This window comes from Takifugu rubripes, chromosome 2 (assembly GCF_901000725.2).
Source record: "Takifugu rubripes chromosome 2, fTakRub1.2, whole genome shotgun sequence".
NCBI lineage: Eukaryota > Metazoa > Chordata > Actinopteri > Tetraodontiformes > Tetraodontidae > Takifugu > Takifugu rubripes.
Window position 1 is genome coordinate 15,557,994 of NC_042286.1, and position 15,013 is coordinate 15,573,006.

Below are 15,013 nucleotides of genomic sequence, written 5' to 3' on the forward strand. Positions count from 1 at the left end.
ACGTTCGAGTGTGCGCGCATGTCCGCTTATGTGCGCGTAACCCTAACCCTAACCCTAACCCTACCCTCAATCTTTCCTAATTCTAACCCTAACCCTAACCTTTTTCCTAACCCTAACTTGTGCCCTTTGTGCTGTAAGATGATTCCTCTGCATCTTATCTGAGTGGTTACAAATGTCCCAATCAATTTGATGACTTAATAACTCCAACTGTGAAGCATGCGATACAATCCTAATGAAGATCTTTTTTAATTTGATTTTGACCCTAACCCTGAATTTAATATTTAAAGCAACAAACCTACAACTACACAAACAAGCAAACTATGTATGAAAAGTAACAACGACAACAGTGTGACAACTTTGGTACATATCCACTGCCAACAATTTAAGGAGTGGACAACAAGGCCCTGCCCCACTGAAGGATCACACACTCTATATAAATGGCAAGTGAAACTTCACTCCTCCTTCTTTTCTTCAACTCTGGTTGATTCCATTTTAGTTTTTTGTTACTTCCCTGCAAGAATGACCACAGCTGGAAAGGTGGGTGCAGAATTTAATGTTGCATGGTTTTAATAACCTGATGTTTAGGGTTTAGTATGAGTGCAATGCAATAAAGAAGAATAATAAAATCAAAATTGGTATCCTTTTGTTAACTGATTTTAATTGAAAAAAAAAACCTTGACACGTGTCAGTGCTCACATCTGGTGGTAAACATGTCTCTTTATATTACAGTTGTTATTTGTACAGCAAAGCATACGTTACTAAATAAACTGAAATGGAATTAGATTGCATAACTGGCTTCAGAAAAACATCACGTGTCCTGTTTGGCTTGGCTCAAAGATTGAAACCGTTTTGTTTTATTTGGCACATATGAGGGGAAATTTGTCCAAGAGAGATAAAATGTGCAGGAATTTGGTGCAGCTGTTGAATTGATCATCTCAGCTTGTTTTGTACTTATTTTGTACTCAATTACGCTGTGTGTGCATGAGAAATTGTAAATCATTCTTGACTAAATTATGAAAATGAACAACTTTATCACCTGTACATAGTGTAAAGTATTTGTTTATATTTCGTAACCCTTTAGATCATAAAGTGCAGGGCAGCAGTTGCCTGGGAGCCAAACAAGCCTGTGGTGATTGAGGAGATTGAAGTTGCTCCCCCTCAATCGAATGAGATCCGCATCAAGGTGAGAGACGTTCAAGATGGTTCTCAAGCTACTGTTACCAAGTTTCCTGAACTGAACTTGCACAAAATATTTCCATCTGTGGTTGCTGTCTTTGGTGCAGATTGTGGCCACTGGGGTGTGCCACACGGACCTGTATCACCTGTTTGAAGGCATGCACAAAGATGGTTTCCCAGCTGTCCTTGGGCACGAAGGAGCCGGAATCGTAGAGAGCATCGGGCCAGGGGTCACTGAATTTCAGCCAGGTAAACTAAAATTTGGAATGACAGTCTGTTCTTTTCCTGTATGGCATTCAGCCAAGCAAATTCTATTTCATGTGATGTGCCCATTCAAAAGTTGTTTCTACATTTCAGGAGACAAAGTGATCCCTCTGTTTATCTCCCAGTGTCGACAGTGTCGGTTTTGCAAAAGTCCCAAAACCAACCAGTGTGAGAAAGGATGGTGAGCTCACATTTTTTCAGACACTCTGTTCTTGAATGCAGCATTACTTTTTGATAATGTTTTCATCTGCTTTTATTTTCCATATAGTATATTCATGCATTATATTCTCTCCAGGGCTGCTGATAAATATGATGTGATGGCTCCAGAAGAATCCAGGTTCACCTGTAGAGGAAAGAAGGTGTTACAGTTCATGGGAACCAGTACATTCTCTGAGTACACTGTGATGAACCAGGTAGCTGTGGCAAAGATTGACCCTGCGGCTCCACTGGATAAAGTCTGTCTTCTGGGGTGTGGGATCTGCACGGGTTATGGAGCTGCGGTCAATACTGCCAAGGTATATTGTTGCATTTGCTGATTTCAGGTAGTGGCTTTCCAGTTTTTCCAAGGTGTACTGAGCATTACTGACATGTTTCATTTCAGGTTGAACCAGGCTCCACCTGTGCTGTGTTTGGGCTGGGGGCCGTGGGCCTGGCAGCAGTGATGGGCTGCAACGCTGCAGGAGCCAAGAGGATTATTGCTGTGGACATCAATCCTGAGAAGTTTGAGAAGGCCAAAGTGTTTGGCGCTACAGATTTTGTCAATCCCAAAGATCATGATAAACCCATCAGCCAGGTGCTGAGTGAGATGACTAATGGAGGAGTGGACTTCTCCCTGGAATGTGTTGGAAATGTGGCTGTTATGGTAAGACGGACACCTTCTCAGTGAATGAGGACTGTATGCAATAATCCCACATTTCCTGTCTAGCGGGATGCTTTGGAATCTTGTGTGAAAGGTTGGGGCATGAGCGTTGTTGTTGGCTGGACAGACAAGGACAACTTCTCTGCTCGACCCATTCAGCTGATTGCTGGACGCACATGGAAGGGCTCTCTGTTTGGAGGTGAGACAATCATAGATGCTGGAAACCTTAAATATATTGGTCTCTATAAAGTAAGCATGACGTTTCCCTTTGTGTTTTGTTAAAGATGAGAAAACCTTGGCCCAAATGGAAACTCAGGTCTCTAGGATAGTTGAGCTATACTCATTCTTTTCATTGTTGCATTTCTTCACTTTAATGTCCTAAAAGAGGGGGTCAAGTAGAGAAGTAGAAAGGGAGATGGAGGAGAACAAAATGAGTACCAAATTATAATGTGGTGACTATGTAGTCACGCTTGTGATCGTTTTGAAGGGAATGCAAATCTAATTTGATCAGGTCAGCTTTAATCTCTGCAGCCAGCAACAATGGTAGATCGTTGAGAGAGATCAAGAAGAGACAAGCCAAGCTGAAAGTAGAATTAGAGTTATCTAATACTGATTGAGGGAGCAGCCATGGCCTAGAGAGGTGAAAAGAGAATGTTTTAGTGAATTATACTGATGTCCTGGGCAGCCTCAGCTACTAGTAGCATAGAAGTGGTGACAACTATGTAAGTTCCTGAAAAGCATCATAGGTAGCAGTAAGAAAGACTCTTGCAATAAAATTGTGAACAAGAATCCTTATCAAACAGTGTGTTTATTAACCCCCTGCAATGCCAGTTTATATGTGTTTAATCTGCAGTGATGATTTAATCAGGCAGATAAAATTTCACCATAGTCACGGAGATGAACCCTGACACACAAATCTGATCTAATGATGAATGCTTATGTTCTTTGTCACACAGGGTTTAAAAGTAAGGATGGCGTGCCTCAGATGGTTAAAGCATACCTGGATAAGAAAGTGAAGCTGGATGAGTTCATTACTCATAAAATGGCCTTGAATCAGGTCAATGATGCCATTGAGCTGATGAAACATGGCAAATGGTGGATTTTACTTACTACTTGTGGTTATCACAGAGAAATAACAGGCTAACTAATCTTCTAACTCTCTGCTGTTGTTGCTTCCTAGCATCCGGACAGTTCTGAGCGTTTCTTCAGAATAAGAAGTGAATCAAGAAATGGGAACAGGAGCATCCTGTCAACACAATGTCACACAAGATAAACAATGAACACAATAAAACCATGCACAGATTGAGTGGTTTATTCTTTTTTTATACCCTTTGACTCCCCTACTTACCATAAAATATGGGGGGAACAAAACACTAAAGATTTAAATGAATGGACTTGAAATGGAGTGTTTTACCTTGGGAAAAGTGAGACTATAGACTTATTTACCCCCATTGTATAAACAGGAGGAAGCAGGCCCAAAATCGCTAGAAAGGCTGCTTTCTATAAACAAAAACCTAGATCCACCATTTAATGCAGTTACATTTTGAGATATAGCATAGTGGCTAATGAGTAAACACATACGTGTGTGTGCACACGAGCATAGGGGAAGCGTTGCTGCACCTTCTTTGTGTACAATAAAAACATGCCAGAGATAAAGTGCATCCGTATCACTTGCCACAATGTGCAAGCAGCCTTCTTCATTTACTAACAGTAAAGAGGTCTTTTCCTTGAGATGGAGCATAACGTGTAGACAGACTCAAATCAAATCATGCATAATACCGTAACACGAGGAGTAAAACACAAAACAGAATTGTCTAGTTGATATACTCACACTTTGAATAGCTGAAAAATGCCATAATTCTGTGTGCCTACTAAGGATGGGCGATCTAAAACGGCGGAAAGTCATGCATACACCCCCAATTTTATTTTTTTTAGTTAGTATCGATATTTATAAAAGAAAATCCATACCAAATGAGTAGCTTGTGAGTGTTGATATATCGATACCACGGGATCGATCCGCCCATCCTTAGTGCCTACAGGTTACAATTCATGGAGCTCGGTCGCTAAAACCCTAACCACTCATGAACCGTAGGTCTCACATTAATCAAACATGCACCAAAACGTTCATGACGGGCTTTGGATTTTGTTTCGATGCATCAAACCCATTACTACTACACCCTTCAAGTAATCCCTGAAAAGCCTCCAGTTCGACACCTAAACAGGAAATGCTTTTTAAAAGATAATTGAGTATTCCGTCGTAAAGTTTGTCTGATATCTCCTCCTACATGGTTTGTCGTACCCACACCAAATTTTAGCTCAACCTGTCTAAATTCTGGGAATCTTGTGCTATGGCTATTGAGGGCTGAGACACCAGGGCTTTCGTGGCCAAAAAATCCCTTGTTAACTAATAGGACAGGGCTCAAAAAGTGCACGTAATTTGACCCCTATTTAAGGGCCCACAGCTCTGCCATATATTCACCTAGAAACACCATTCAGACTTCAAAATGTAGCCATCATGACCTAAAATGTAGTATGATGACAAACTCATTGTTTTTCCTACATCCTTTAAGTCCTACATCCTAAAATGGTTGGCATCATGACTAAAGTTTTTTACATGTAGTCAAGGACTGTAGATGTTAATTATTAAGTAAACTTGGTCCAACAGGAAAATTCTGATGGCCGGATTGTTGAAAAGAAGGCAAGATCAACCTTTGAGCCACCTGATAACTAACAGGCTCTGAGGTTGGGTATATTGAGGTCACAGAATGATCACATCATTGACCTGGGAGGGTACGTAGGCTTTCGTCAGGAGGCTAGGCCAGTTGCAGCCCTGCCCACTGGGGTCTTTCCCTTTTAACCTCTTCATCACTCTGACTTCTTTTTTCTCTTCTTTTCAGGGAACATGGCGACAGCTGGGACGGTAAACATAGTTCATCCTGCCTTTGTATTTATATTACATTTGACACTTGCGTGTATTTTTAAAACATTATGAACAGATGCTTTCACGTGCGTCAGTTTTGAGATGGTTGCTATATTCAACACATGATCTGAATGTTTCACTGCATTCCTTTTGGTTTATGCAACATTCGAGCTACATTAACTATCATTTCAGAATCTAACTATAGTAGTAGAGTTAAACAGCATAGCAGATGACCATGGTTTTTTTCATTCATTCGTCAATTCTATGTGCTGTCGTTATCCACTAGATCATTAAATGTAAGGCTGCTGTGGCTTGGGAGCCCAACAAGCCTTTGGTGATTGAAGAGATTGAGGTTGCTCCACCAGAGACCAATGAGATCCGCATCAAGGTGAGAGAGACATTTACTAATAACACATGAATGAGAGACAAAGGCTGAATGCTAAAGCAAATATTTTCAACTTTTAACACGGACAAACTTTGGACACATTTCTCATAATCCTGTAACTTGACCTTTGAGTCTATAACTCTCTGTCAATCCGTATGACTAAAGAGAGAAAGGCTGTACACATGGCAAACCTGAGTCAATTTTTAGCCCTATTTTTCATTAAAACCACATGTAGGTTCATGAAATACTACCAGTTTGTGTATTATTTAAACTTCAGAGTGGGGAAATTATGCTATTTCATGTGATGCTCCACTAAATAAAAAGAGCAGCAGTAGCCAGTTAACCACAGTTTTATTTCCACAACAGTAATGATCTCTTCTAGTCCTTTTTGGTTAGTTCAGATTTTGTGAGATCTGTTGCAAGTATGCATTGGCCACAACAAACGAAAACAGACCCTGTGTACTGGGAGGGACTCTATCCACGCATACTGGGAGGGATCGTTCTCGCGGGTGTACCCGGTCTTATCATGTGATCTGAAATTTGGAAGTTTGGTGCAAAAGATCCAGATCACTGATGTATATGTAACCTTACATTGCCCTGCCCATTGTCCATGTTGTTAAAACGACATAGAATACTACTATATAGAATTGACAATTGATACCGCCGGAGCATAAGGAAAGCTGACAACATCAAAAGAACCAATCAAACATTGACCATTTTGAAATATTTTTAAACTGAAGAGTGAAGGCAGAGCGACAGCAACGTGCAATGTCTGCAAAATGAGGATTTCACGTAGTGGGGAGGAAAGCTGCGCCTTCAACGCGACAAACATGATCCTCCACCTGAGAAACAAGCACCTAGCACGATTCTGCACGTCCACTACTTCACCTCAGGAAAAGACACTGAACCAAAGAATGCTAACAGTGGCTTTTAAAAACAAAAAACCGCCATGGACTGTGAAAAAGCCAAAAAAAATCATGCACAAAAGAGTTGAATTTATCTGTCTGATAGCATATTTGATTTTATAGACATCTTCTCGCTGATTTATTTAAGAAAAGATGCATATTGACTCTGAAGAGTCTCATTTTGTTTGCTTGTGTGTCATGCAGATTGTGGCAACTGCCGTGTGTCATACAGACCTGTATCACCTTCTGGAGAACATGCATGAAGAAGGTTTCCCAACGGTCCTTGGCCATGAGGCAGCTGGAATCGTAGAGAGTGTTGGGCCTGGGGTCACTGAATATCAGCCAGGTCAGTTTGGAGTGACAGAACATTTTTGAGATGTTTGGTAGTCTACATGCAACCTTTGTTATTCCAGTCCAGACCTGCCCAGTCAAGACAAGAGCTAACGTGTCCGTCAACATGCATTATTGTAGTGTTATTTTCTAGAATCAACAAGGGAAATTCAACAAGCAACCCTTTAGGGGGGTTAATAATTCAATACTATCAATATAATGCACATTTGATGTAAACTAAACTGAAGCATGAATAAGCGTTATGAGACTGTTATCAAATTTCCAAATAAGCACAAGGACACTGATATTGAAACCCTACAGAAACCAATTACAGACAAAACACTTATTAAATGAAAGCTGTACAAAAAAGGACATATTTGTTTGAATGATTGCTATACAGTTTTCAATGATTCTGGCTTGAACTGTTAACTGTGATGTTAACATGGTGGAGAACAGCACCTTTATTGCCTCTCAGGGGCTTTAGGGTTAGGGTTAGGGGTTAGGGTTAGGGTTAGCTAGGGTTAGGGTTAGCTAGGGTTAGGGGTTAGGGTTAGCTAGGGTTAGGGGTTAGGGTTAGCTAGGGTTAGGGTTAGCTAGGGTTAGGGGTTAGGGTTAGGGTTAGGGTTAGCTACTGGCCATTGGATCTGTAAAATTTCATGGGAAAATATTGTGGCCTACTAGTAAGAGTGGTTTCCAGTCTGAGTTAGTCTCTGCCAGGGATAACCATAATCACTATCATAGTTTCTATCCTCGGCTAAGATGTAGAAGATTTGATGACCTTTGGTGACCTTGAGATTCCATTGGGGAGTGGTGGGATGGTCTTAACTGCTTCAGGAGCTCTGCCCATAATCATGACATTTCCAGCGTAGCCACACATCAGCCAAAATCCAGGGGTTAAGTTGCTCTTTAAAAACTGGTTGTTGTTTTTTTTTGGGGGGGGGAGCATGAGCTGACAATGCATTCTGCATTTCAGGAGACAAAGTTATTCCTCTGTTCATCAGACAGTGCAGAGAGTGTCGCTTCTGCAAGAGCCCAAAGACCAACCAGTGTGAGAAAGCTTGGTGAGTCCTGGAATTATCATCTATATTTTCATTTCCAGTTCTTTATTTATGACAGAAATAGTTTTACAGAAACAGGTCTTTAAGGCTGCTTAATGAATTTATTATAAATACAGGATTTAATTTTTGAATTCATGTTGTGACTACAATAAATGGATATTTTATTCTATTTCAGGACTGGCTTTACTAACAACAATATGATGGCCCCAGAAGAATCCAGGTTTACCTGCAAGGGCAAGAGACTGCTGCAGTTTACAGGAACCAGCACCTTTGCAGAGTACACGGTGGTCAATAAATTAGCTGTGGCAAAGATCAATTCTGCAGCCCCTTTGGACAAAGTCTGCCTCCTGGGCTGTGGGGTCTGCACTGGGTATGGCGCGGCCATAAATACTGCCAAGGTGTGTATTCCACAGGTGCAGTCATGTAGACAATATCATTATCAAAAGAATTTCAACCTTATACTACGAGCAAACTCTGTTTTTCCTCAGGTTGAACCAGGCTCCACCTGTGCTGTGTTTGGGCTGGGGGCCGTGGGCCTGGCAGCAGTGATGGGCTGCAACGCTGCAGGAGCCAAGAGGATTATTGCTGTGGACATCAATCCTGAGAAGTTTGAGAAGGCCAAAGTGTTTGGCGCTACAGATTTTGTCAATCCCAAAGATCATGATAAACCCATCAGCCAGGTGCTGAGTGAGATGACTAATGGAGGAGTGGACTTCTCCCTGGAATGTACCGGGAATGTAGAAGTCATGGTAGGCTTAATTCATTTACCTGGGTTAGGGTTTCCTCCAGAATGATGAGGGGCAGCGTGCTACAATGTAGCCGTGTAATAATGACTTATTTCATAGATTTGATTAATGATCTCCTTTACTGCTAAGCTAATGTTTATGCATTCATTGACAGCGTAGTGCATTCGAGTCTTGCGTTCAGGGTTGGGGCATCAGTGTCATCGTTGGTTGGACAGATTTGGCTGATGTTGCCACACGACCTGTTCAGCTCATCGGTGGGCGCACATGGAAGGGTTCGGCATTCGGAGGTGAGAAAATAATGCCACCAGACACACACTCACACAAACCAACGCATCTTTGTATTCCAATCTTTGTGGAGCCTTTTATAGATATAAAACATTACCCAGCTCTAAACCCTAAACCTATTCTAGCCTCAAACTGAATTTAATGGGCCACCCAGAATGGCCCAAGTTCACAAAAATGTCCTCAATTTGCTCGTCGGACACACACAGAGACACAAATACATTTCTATACCACTTGTTTGTACATTGTAATCTTTTTGATTTTAATGGTGACTGCAGGGTTTAAAGGCCGGGATGGCGTTCCTCTGATGGTTGAAAGATACCTGGAGAAGAAATTAATGCTGGATGAATTTATTACACATGAAACGACTTTGGATCAGATCAATGATGCAATTGAGCTGATGAAACATGGAAAATGGTTGGTTTATATTCTGAAATTCTTTTGATGAAACATGGAAAATCTTTAGTTTCTATTCTGATATTCTGTTGTTTATTAGACAGACGAGAAAGTGACTGAAACACGTCTTTTTGTCCCGCAGCATTCGCACAGTGTTGAAGGTTGCTTCAGAATAGAAGCACGGTGCCGCCCGGATGAACGTTTTCATGGATATTTGACAGTAATAGCTGTAGTCATGTGAATAAAATCTAAACATGCTTCAAGCTTGCATGAAAAGACACGATGAAAAGAATTCCCTTGCTGCTTTAAATATGTTATATGTCATGAAGATGGATAAAAATGGTTGATAATTGAGTTGGAAGAATAAATTGAGGCCTCTGTAAATGCATGAATAGTGCAGAGAAGACAAATCCACAGATGCGCTATGAGCTCGGTAGACGATAATTCAGAGATTAGAGCGTCAATTAAATAACTTGTGTTGGTCATTGGTTACAACCCACCTCACTTTACAACATGTACAACTGCACAAGAAGGGTTAGAGGGTTAGGGTTAGAGGGTTAGAGGGTTAGGGTTTGGTTTAGGGTTAGGGTTAGGGGGTTAGGGTTAGGGGGTTAGGGTTTGGTTTAGGGTTAGGGGGTTAGGGTTAGAGGGTTAGGGTTAGAGGGTTAGGGGGTTAGGGTTAGTCACCTCCATCTCATGGCTCAGCAGCTCCACTCACTACAGGTTGGTTCTGGTTCTCACTGTAATCTAATTACACTGCACATGTGCAAGGTTGTCCTGACTGTTGTCTTAAGTTGTGCGCGCATGTGTACGTGTGTGTCAATGTCTGCTCAGAATGTGGAGGCTTTGTCTTTGGAATGCAGTGAGCTGTATCTCCTGCCTGAGGGTGAGAAGGGTTAGAAGATGTGTGGGGGCTGCCACGTGCCCCAGGTGATGATAGAGGTCCTGCTATAGCAGGCTCCTCGTATCAGTCCTCAGCATCTCCTCATGCCATCCACTGGGTTTCTCTCTGTCACACCCGGGCACGTTTCCAGCAGCCTCCATTGCAGGTTGTAAGTCCAGCTTTTCTGAGTATCCTCAGGAAATGGCGTAACTAACATGTCTTGCCAATTAGAGAGAGAGTGTGTGTGTGTGTGTGTGGGGGGGGGGGGGGGGGGTGACGGACCAAGAGAGATCATCGATGATGTACAGGCTGAAGAATCTGAAGCTGTGGACTGTTGTCACAAATCATCATGTCGACCTGATTTATGACTCGGCATTTTTATCCACATACACATTTGATTGAACGTCCTTCCCTCTTATCTTCTGTGCGCACTAACATCCAGCTGCACTTGCTGTATCTCCATATTAATACGGAATTATTGCTGCAAGGGTTGTAAAACAAACACACCTAAGAAGCACAAAGGTAAAACCATTAAGGAAACAGGAAAAAGAAGCAGAGATTGGAAATGTTTGCTTACCTCCCACAGTCGTTGGCTGGAAGGCAACGTTCTGATTTGTTAAACTCTGGAAAGAACTCAACCTCGGAGGAGCACCTGAATTGTGAAAGAACATGGCAACCACGGGCAAGGTGAACACCACCACTTCTTTAGAATTCACTTCTAAAGCAAATTTAGGAGCACTGCATGTGCGACTGTGAGGATTTGATCTCATTTCAGTGTTTGTGGGCGGGACGTGAAGGTTACGTTATTATTATAATGCACGTCTATAACTGGAAAGCTTGTTGTTTCCTATGTGTGAAAAGAAGAAGAAGCTTTTGGAGAGGACTGGAATATTTTAGGTCCATTTGCTGTAGTAATATTTTGTCGCTGCTGTTGTAGGTGATTCTTTGCAGAGCTGCAGTGGCGTGGGAGGCTGGAAAACCCCTCGCAATGGAGAAGGTGGAGGTGGCACCTCCTCGACGTGGGGAAGTCCGCATCAAGGTGAAGAATTGAGCTGAATTTGTAAAACAGTTTAACACAATATTCCAAGAACAATGGCTGCTCCTTAAGTTTCCCAACTTATTTTTATCCCCTCTAAGTCGCGACCGTGCACGTTGGTCCTGTGTTACTTTTGTGATATCTGTGGTTGTGTGGAGTTTGTGTTTAATGTTTAATGTAAAACGTAACACTTATGAGAGGGGCAGGCACCAAGGATCTGTTCAATTATTGCTGGGATCGTTTGTGTGTATTCATACTTTATGTGTATTTTATGCCAGCTGTTCTTTCATGTTTAATGGAGAACTCCACCCAGCGAACACACTCAGGATAAATCCCAAAGGTGTTCCCAGATCCGTGTTCGTCACCTGGCCGGGCTTTACTTTCAGATTGTGGCTACAGGGATCTGTCACACCGACGCCTACACGCTGGGTGGCGCTGATCCAGAGGGGGTGTTTCCTGTGGTGCTCGGCCATGAGGGTGCCGGCGTGGTGGAGAGTGTTGGGGAGGGAGTTACCAAGTTTGAAGCAGGTTCTCCTGATTTTCTCACTAATAGCAGCTCATCTGTATCAAATCAAACCTGAGATATTGTTTGACTTTCAGGGGATGCTGTCATACCTCTGTACATTCCACAGTGTGGAGAATGCAAGTTCTGCAAACACCCCAAGACTAACTTGTGCCAAAAGATCAGGTAAATGCATTTGAGGTTGCACCTCAGAAGGTTCTGGGTGTGCTTCAGCTTCCAGCAGTGAGAGCTCATCTTCTTCAGGCTCACGCAGGGTAAAGGCTTGATGCCAGATGGGACCACCCGCTTTTCCTGCAAAGGCAAGAGCCTGTTCCACTTCATGGGCTGCAGCACGTTCTCCGAGTACACTGTGGTGGCGGAGATCTCCCTGGCAAAGGTGGACCACCGGGCCCCTCTGGACAAAGTATGTCTACTGGGCTGTGGCATCACCACTGGTTATGGAGCTGCTCTGAACACCGCCAAGGTTAGCGAGGCACCTCATTAGTCATTTTCAGGTGTTCTCTTTGGAAGGTCCCACAATCATATAGCTCAGAGGTCAGGGGTCGTTCTGTGTGGAGATGGTATCTTCTGCCCGTGCACCTTAGGTGTCCATGTGAGTGTGATGGTTGTTTACTTTTGTATATTTGCTCTGCTACGAGTGGATGGATCTTCACCTTTCCAACCTCCAGCGTTGAACCTCAAATAAGGACTTGGCAGAATTCTTTTATCTATTGTTGTCCAACAAGTGCTAACTTACAGAATATGTGCGTAGCTGGTCTACACAGATATAGGAGAGGCGTCCTCTAGAGACATTTAGGCACAGAGAATAAACCTAAATTTTGCCTAAAACCATAAAACTGTGAAGTAGCTTTTAACTGAAAAGTCCTTCAATATACTGTTACATGTTAGATTGACTGAAATCTTACACACTATTAGCTTTGTTAAGTATGACTTGTAAGTAAAACTTGACACATAAGCAGTCTTAATAAAGAATTTATTTTAAAGCTAAAACTCCATCCAGAGCCTAACCCTAACCCTAGAGCCTCAGTCTTAATGACCAGTCATATAATCTCTTTTGTGCAATAAAATAAGATTAGAACCAACCTTTGCTTGTAGATTTAATGACATTATCAGTGCCAGATGTCATCACTATATTACTAGTGTTAATTAATAACACTAGCTAAATAAAACTGTAAAACATACTACCTAGACATTAGCATGTTTGCATTTTAGCATGCTCATATTAACATTTAGCCTCTTGTAAATCTGCAGGTGGAGGCTGGCTCAACGTGCGCTGTGTTCGGCCTGGGAGCACTGGGCCTTGCAGCAATTATGGGCTGTCAGGCAGCGGGAGCAGCCAGGATTATTGGAATTGACCTCAACCCTAATAAGTTTAAGATCGCTCGAGAGTTTGGAGCCACAGATGTGGTCAACCCACAGGATCACAGCAAGCCCATCCAGGAGGTTCTGATAGAAATGACAGATGGAGGCGTGGACTACTCCTTTGAGTGTGTGGGCAACGTGACCATCATGGTAAGTGAGCAAATGATCCAGCACTAACCACCACATGGCAGAGCCATTCGCCTTTATCTTTATCAATTGCTCTTGGTGACAGAGGGCAGCTTTGGAGGCCTGTCATAAAGGATGGGGCACTAGCGTCATCATCGGTGTAGCAGCAGCGGGTCAGGAGATCTCGACCAAGCCCTTCCAGCTGGTGACTGGACGCACCTGGAAAGGCACTGCTTTTGGAGGTGCTGCTTTAAGACTTGTTTGAAAATGTGCTGGAAGAAGGGTCATTTGAGGGTTAGGGTTAGCATGCAGAGGGTTAGGGTTAGGGTTAGCATGTAGAGGGTGAGGGTTAGCATGTAGAGGGTGAGGGTTAGGGTTAGCATGCAGAGGGTGAGGGTTAGGGTTAGCATGCAGAGGGTGAGGGTTAGGGTTAGCATGTAGAGGGTGAGGGTTAGCATGTAGAGGGTGAGGGTTAGGGTTAGCATGGAGAGGGTGAGGGTGAGGGTTAGCATGTAGAGGGTGAGGGTTAGCATGTAGAGGGTAAGGGTTAGGGTTAGCATGTAGAGGGTGAGGGTTAGCATACAGAGGGTGAGGGTTAGCATGCAGAGGGTGAGGGTTAAGGTTAGCATGCAGAGGGTTAGGGTTAGCATGCAGAGGGTGAGGGTTTGGGTTAGCATGTAGAGGGTGAGGGTTAGCATGCAGAGGGTGAGGGTTAGGGTTAGCATGCAGAGGGTAAGGGTTAGCATGTAGAGGGTGAGGGTTAGGGTTAGCATGCAGAGGGTTAGGGTTAGGTTTAGCATGCAGAGGGTGAGGGTTAGGGTTAGCATGCAGAGGGTTAGGGTTAGCATGCAGAGGGTGAGGGTTAGGGTTAGCATGCAGAGGGTAAGGGTTAGGGTTAGCATGTAGAGGGTTAGGGTTAGGGTTAGCATGCAGAGGGTTAGGGTTAGGTTTAGCATGCAGAGGGTGAGGGTTAGGGTTAGCATGCAGAGGGTGAGGGTTAGGGTTAGCATGCAGAGGGTTAGGGTTAGGTTTAGCATGCAGAGGGTGAGGGTTAGGGTTAGCATGCAGAGGGTGAGGGTTAGGGTTAGCATGCAGAGGGTGAGGGTTAAGGTTAGGGAGGTTAGGGTTAGGGAGGTTAGCAGGAGGCTTAATAAACTTGAAGGGTTAGGGTTAGGGAAGGTAGGACTTGAAAGGCACCTTCTGCCATTATGGGTAACACTAGATCAAACTGAGAACCCCTCAAATTATTAATTTCCTCATTTTTGAAATTCATTTTAGCAATTAATTTCTTGAATCAAATGTTGATTCTATTTTAAATATTTATTTTCCTCTCAGGATACAGGGGTGTTGAAGGTGTGCCCAAACTCGTGGAGGACTACATGAATAAGAAGCTCAAAGTGGATGAATTTGTGACGCACACTCTGCCTTTTGAGAAGATGGCAGAAGGATTTGATCTAATGCATGCTGGGAAATGGTAAGTGTTTAATATTGCCATATTGGTCAATTAGTTCTGCTTCAAGTATCGCTGCTGCCCTCTGCTGAGGACAAGGCTGAGCTGGTTTCTATCGAGTCTGTCACATCTAATCAGATAATCTGGTCTCTTCATATTTCAGCATTCGTGTTGTCCTGCAGTTCTAGAAAAAATGACTTGAGTCCAGATTTACTCAGCTGATATTAATAAATGATCTTTCAATTCCTCGATGGAGTGTGTTTCATTCAATCAATGGGCATTTAGACCCCCCTTTAGACCCCCCCTTGCGCA

General features: G+C 43.0%; 3 protein-coding genes across 4 annotated transcripts; all 3 read left to right on the plus strand.

The window, feature by feature from the left end:
- The first annotated feature begins 385 nt into the window (after positions 1–385).
- Positions 386–3,605, plus strand: LOC115248527 (alcohol dehydrogenase 1). The gene is made up of 9 exons (XM_029832306.1): positions 386–537; positions 1,082–1,183; positions 1,284–1,425; positions 1,534–1,621; positions 1,736–1,955; positions 2,042–2,302; positions 2,366–2,498; positions 3,256–3,394; positions 3,480–3,605. The coding sequence occupies exons 1-9, from the start codon at positions 520–522 to the stop codon at positions 3,511–3,513; spliced, it is 1,137 nt and encodes a 378-aa protein (XP_029688166.1). The 5' UTR covers positions 386–519; the 3' UTR covers positions 3,514–3,605.
- A 1,495-nt stretch (positions 3,606–5,100) lies between these two features.
- Positions 5,101–9,604, plus strand: LOC115248537 (alcohol dehydrogenase 1-like). The gene is made up of 9 exons (XM_029832308.1): positions 5,101–5,219; positions 5,506–5,607; positions 6,714–6,855; positions 7,813–7,900; positions 8,073–8,295; positions 8,386–8,646; positions 8,798–8,930; positions 9,204–9,342; positions 9,464–9,604. The coding sequence occupies exons 1-9, from the start codon at positions 5,202–5,204 to the stop codon at positions 9,495–9,497; spliced, it is 1,140 nt and encodes a 379-aa protein (XP_029688168.1). The 5' UTR covers positions 5,101–5,201; the 3' UTR covers positions 9,498–9,604.
- A 1,193-nt stretch (positions 9,605–10,797) lies between these two features.
- On the plus strand, positions 10,798–14,947 carry LOC115247913 (alcohol dehydrogenase class-3 chain L). 2 transcript variants are annotated; one of them, XM_029830928.1, is made up of 9 exons: positions 10,798–10,891; positions 11,142–11,243; positions 11,627–11,768; positions 11,841–11,928; positions 12,007–12,226; positions 13,015–13,275; positions 13,358–13,493; positions 14,587–14,725; positions 14,865–14,947. In XM_029830928.1, the coding sequence occupies exons 1-9, from the start codon at positions 10,874–10,876 to the stop codon at positions 14,887–14,889; spliced, it is 1,131 nt and encodes a 376-aa protein (XP_029686788.1). In that variant the 5' UTR covers positions 10,798–10,873; the 3' UTR covers positions 14,890–14,947. The 2 variants fall into 2 exon arrangements, with proteins under 2 accessions (XP_029686788.1, XP_029686798.1); XM_029830938.1 differs by having other exon boundaries at positions 12,007–12,166.
- The last annotated feature ends 66 nt before the right edge of the window (positions 14,948–15,013 follow it).

Bases quoted from the DNA above. Each gene is read 5' to 3' on its own strand.
- LOC115248527 (XM_029832306.1), top strand. The intron at 1,622-1,735 runs GTGAGCTCACAT...TATTCTCTCCAG, and splicing joins AACCAGTGTGAGAAAGGATG to GGCTGCTGATAAATATGATG. The intron at 2,499-3,255 runs GTGAGACAATCA...TTTGTCACACAG, and splicing joins GAAGGGCTCTCTGTTTGGAG to GGTTTAAAAGTAAGGATGGC.
- LOC115248537 (XM_029832308.1), top strand. The intron at 8,647-8,797 runs GTAGGCTTAATT...ATTCATTGACAG, and splicing joins CCGGGAATGTAGAAGTCATG to CGTAGTGCATTCGAGTCTTG. The intron at 9,343-9,463 runs GTTGGTTTATAT...TTTGTCCCGCAG, and splicing joins CTGATGAAACATGGAAAATG to CATTCGCACAGTGTTGAAGG.
- LOC115247913 (XM_029830928.1), top strand. The intron at 11,769-11,840 runs GTTCTCCTGATT...TTTGACTTTCAG, and splicing joins AGTTACCAAGTTTGAAGCAG to GGGATGCTGTCATACCTCTG. The intron at 12,227-13,014 runs GTTAGCGAGGCA...GTAAATCTGCAG, and splicing joins CTGCTCTGAACACCGCCAAG to GTGGAGGCTGGCTCAACGTG.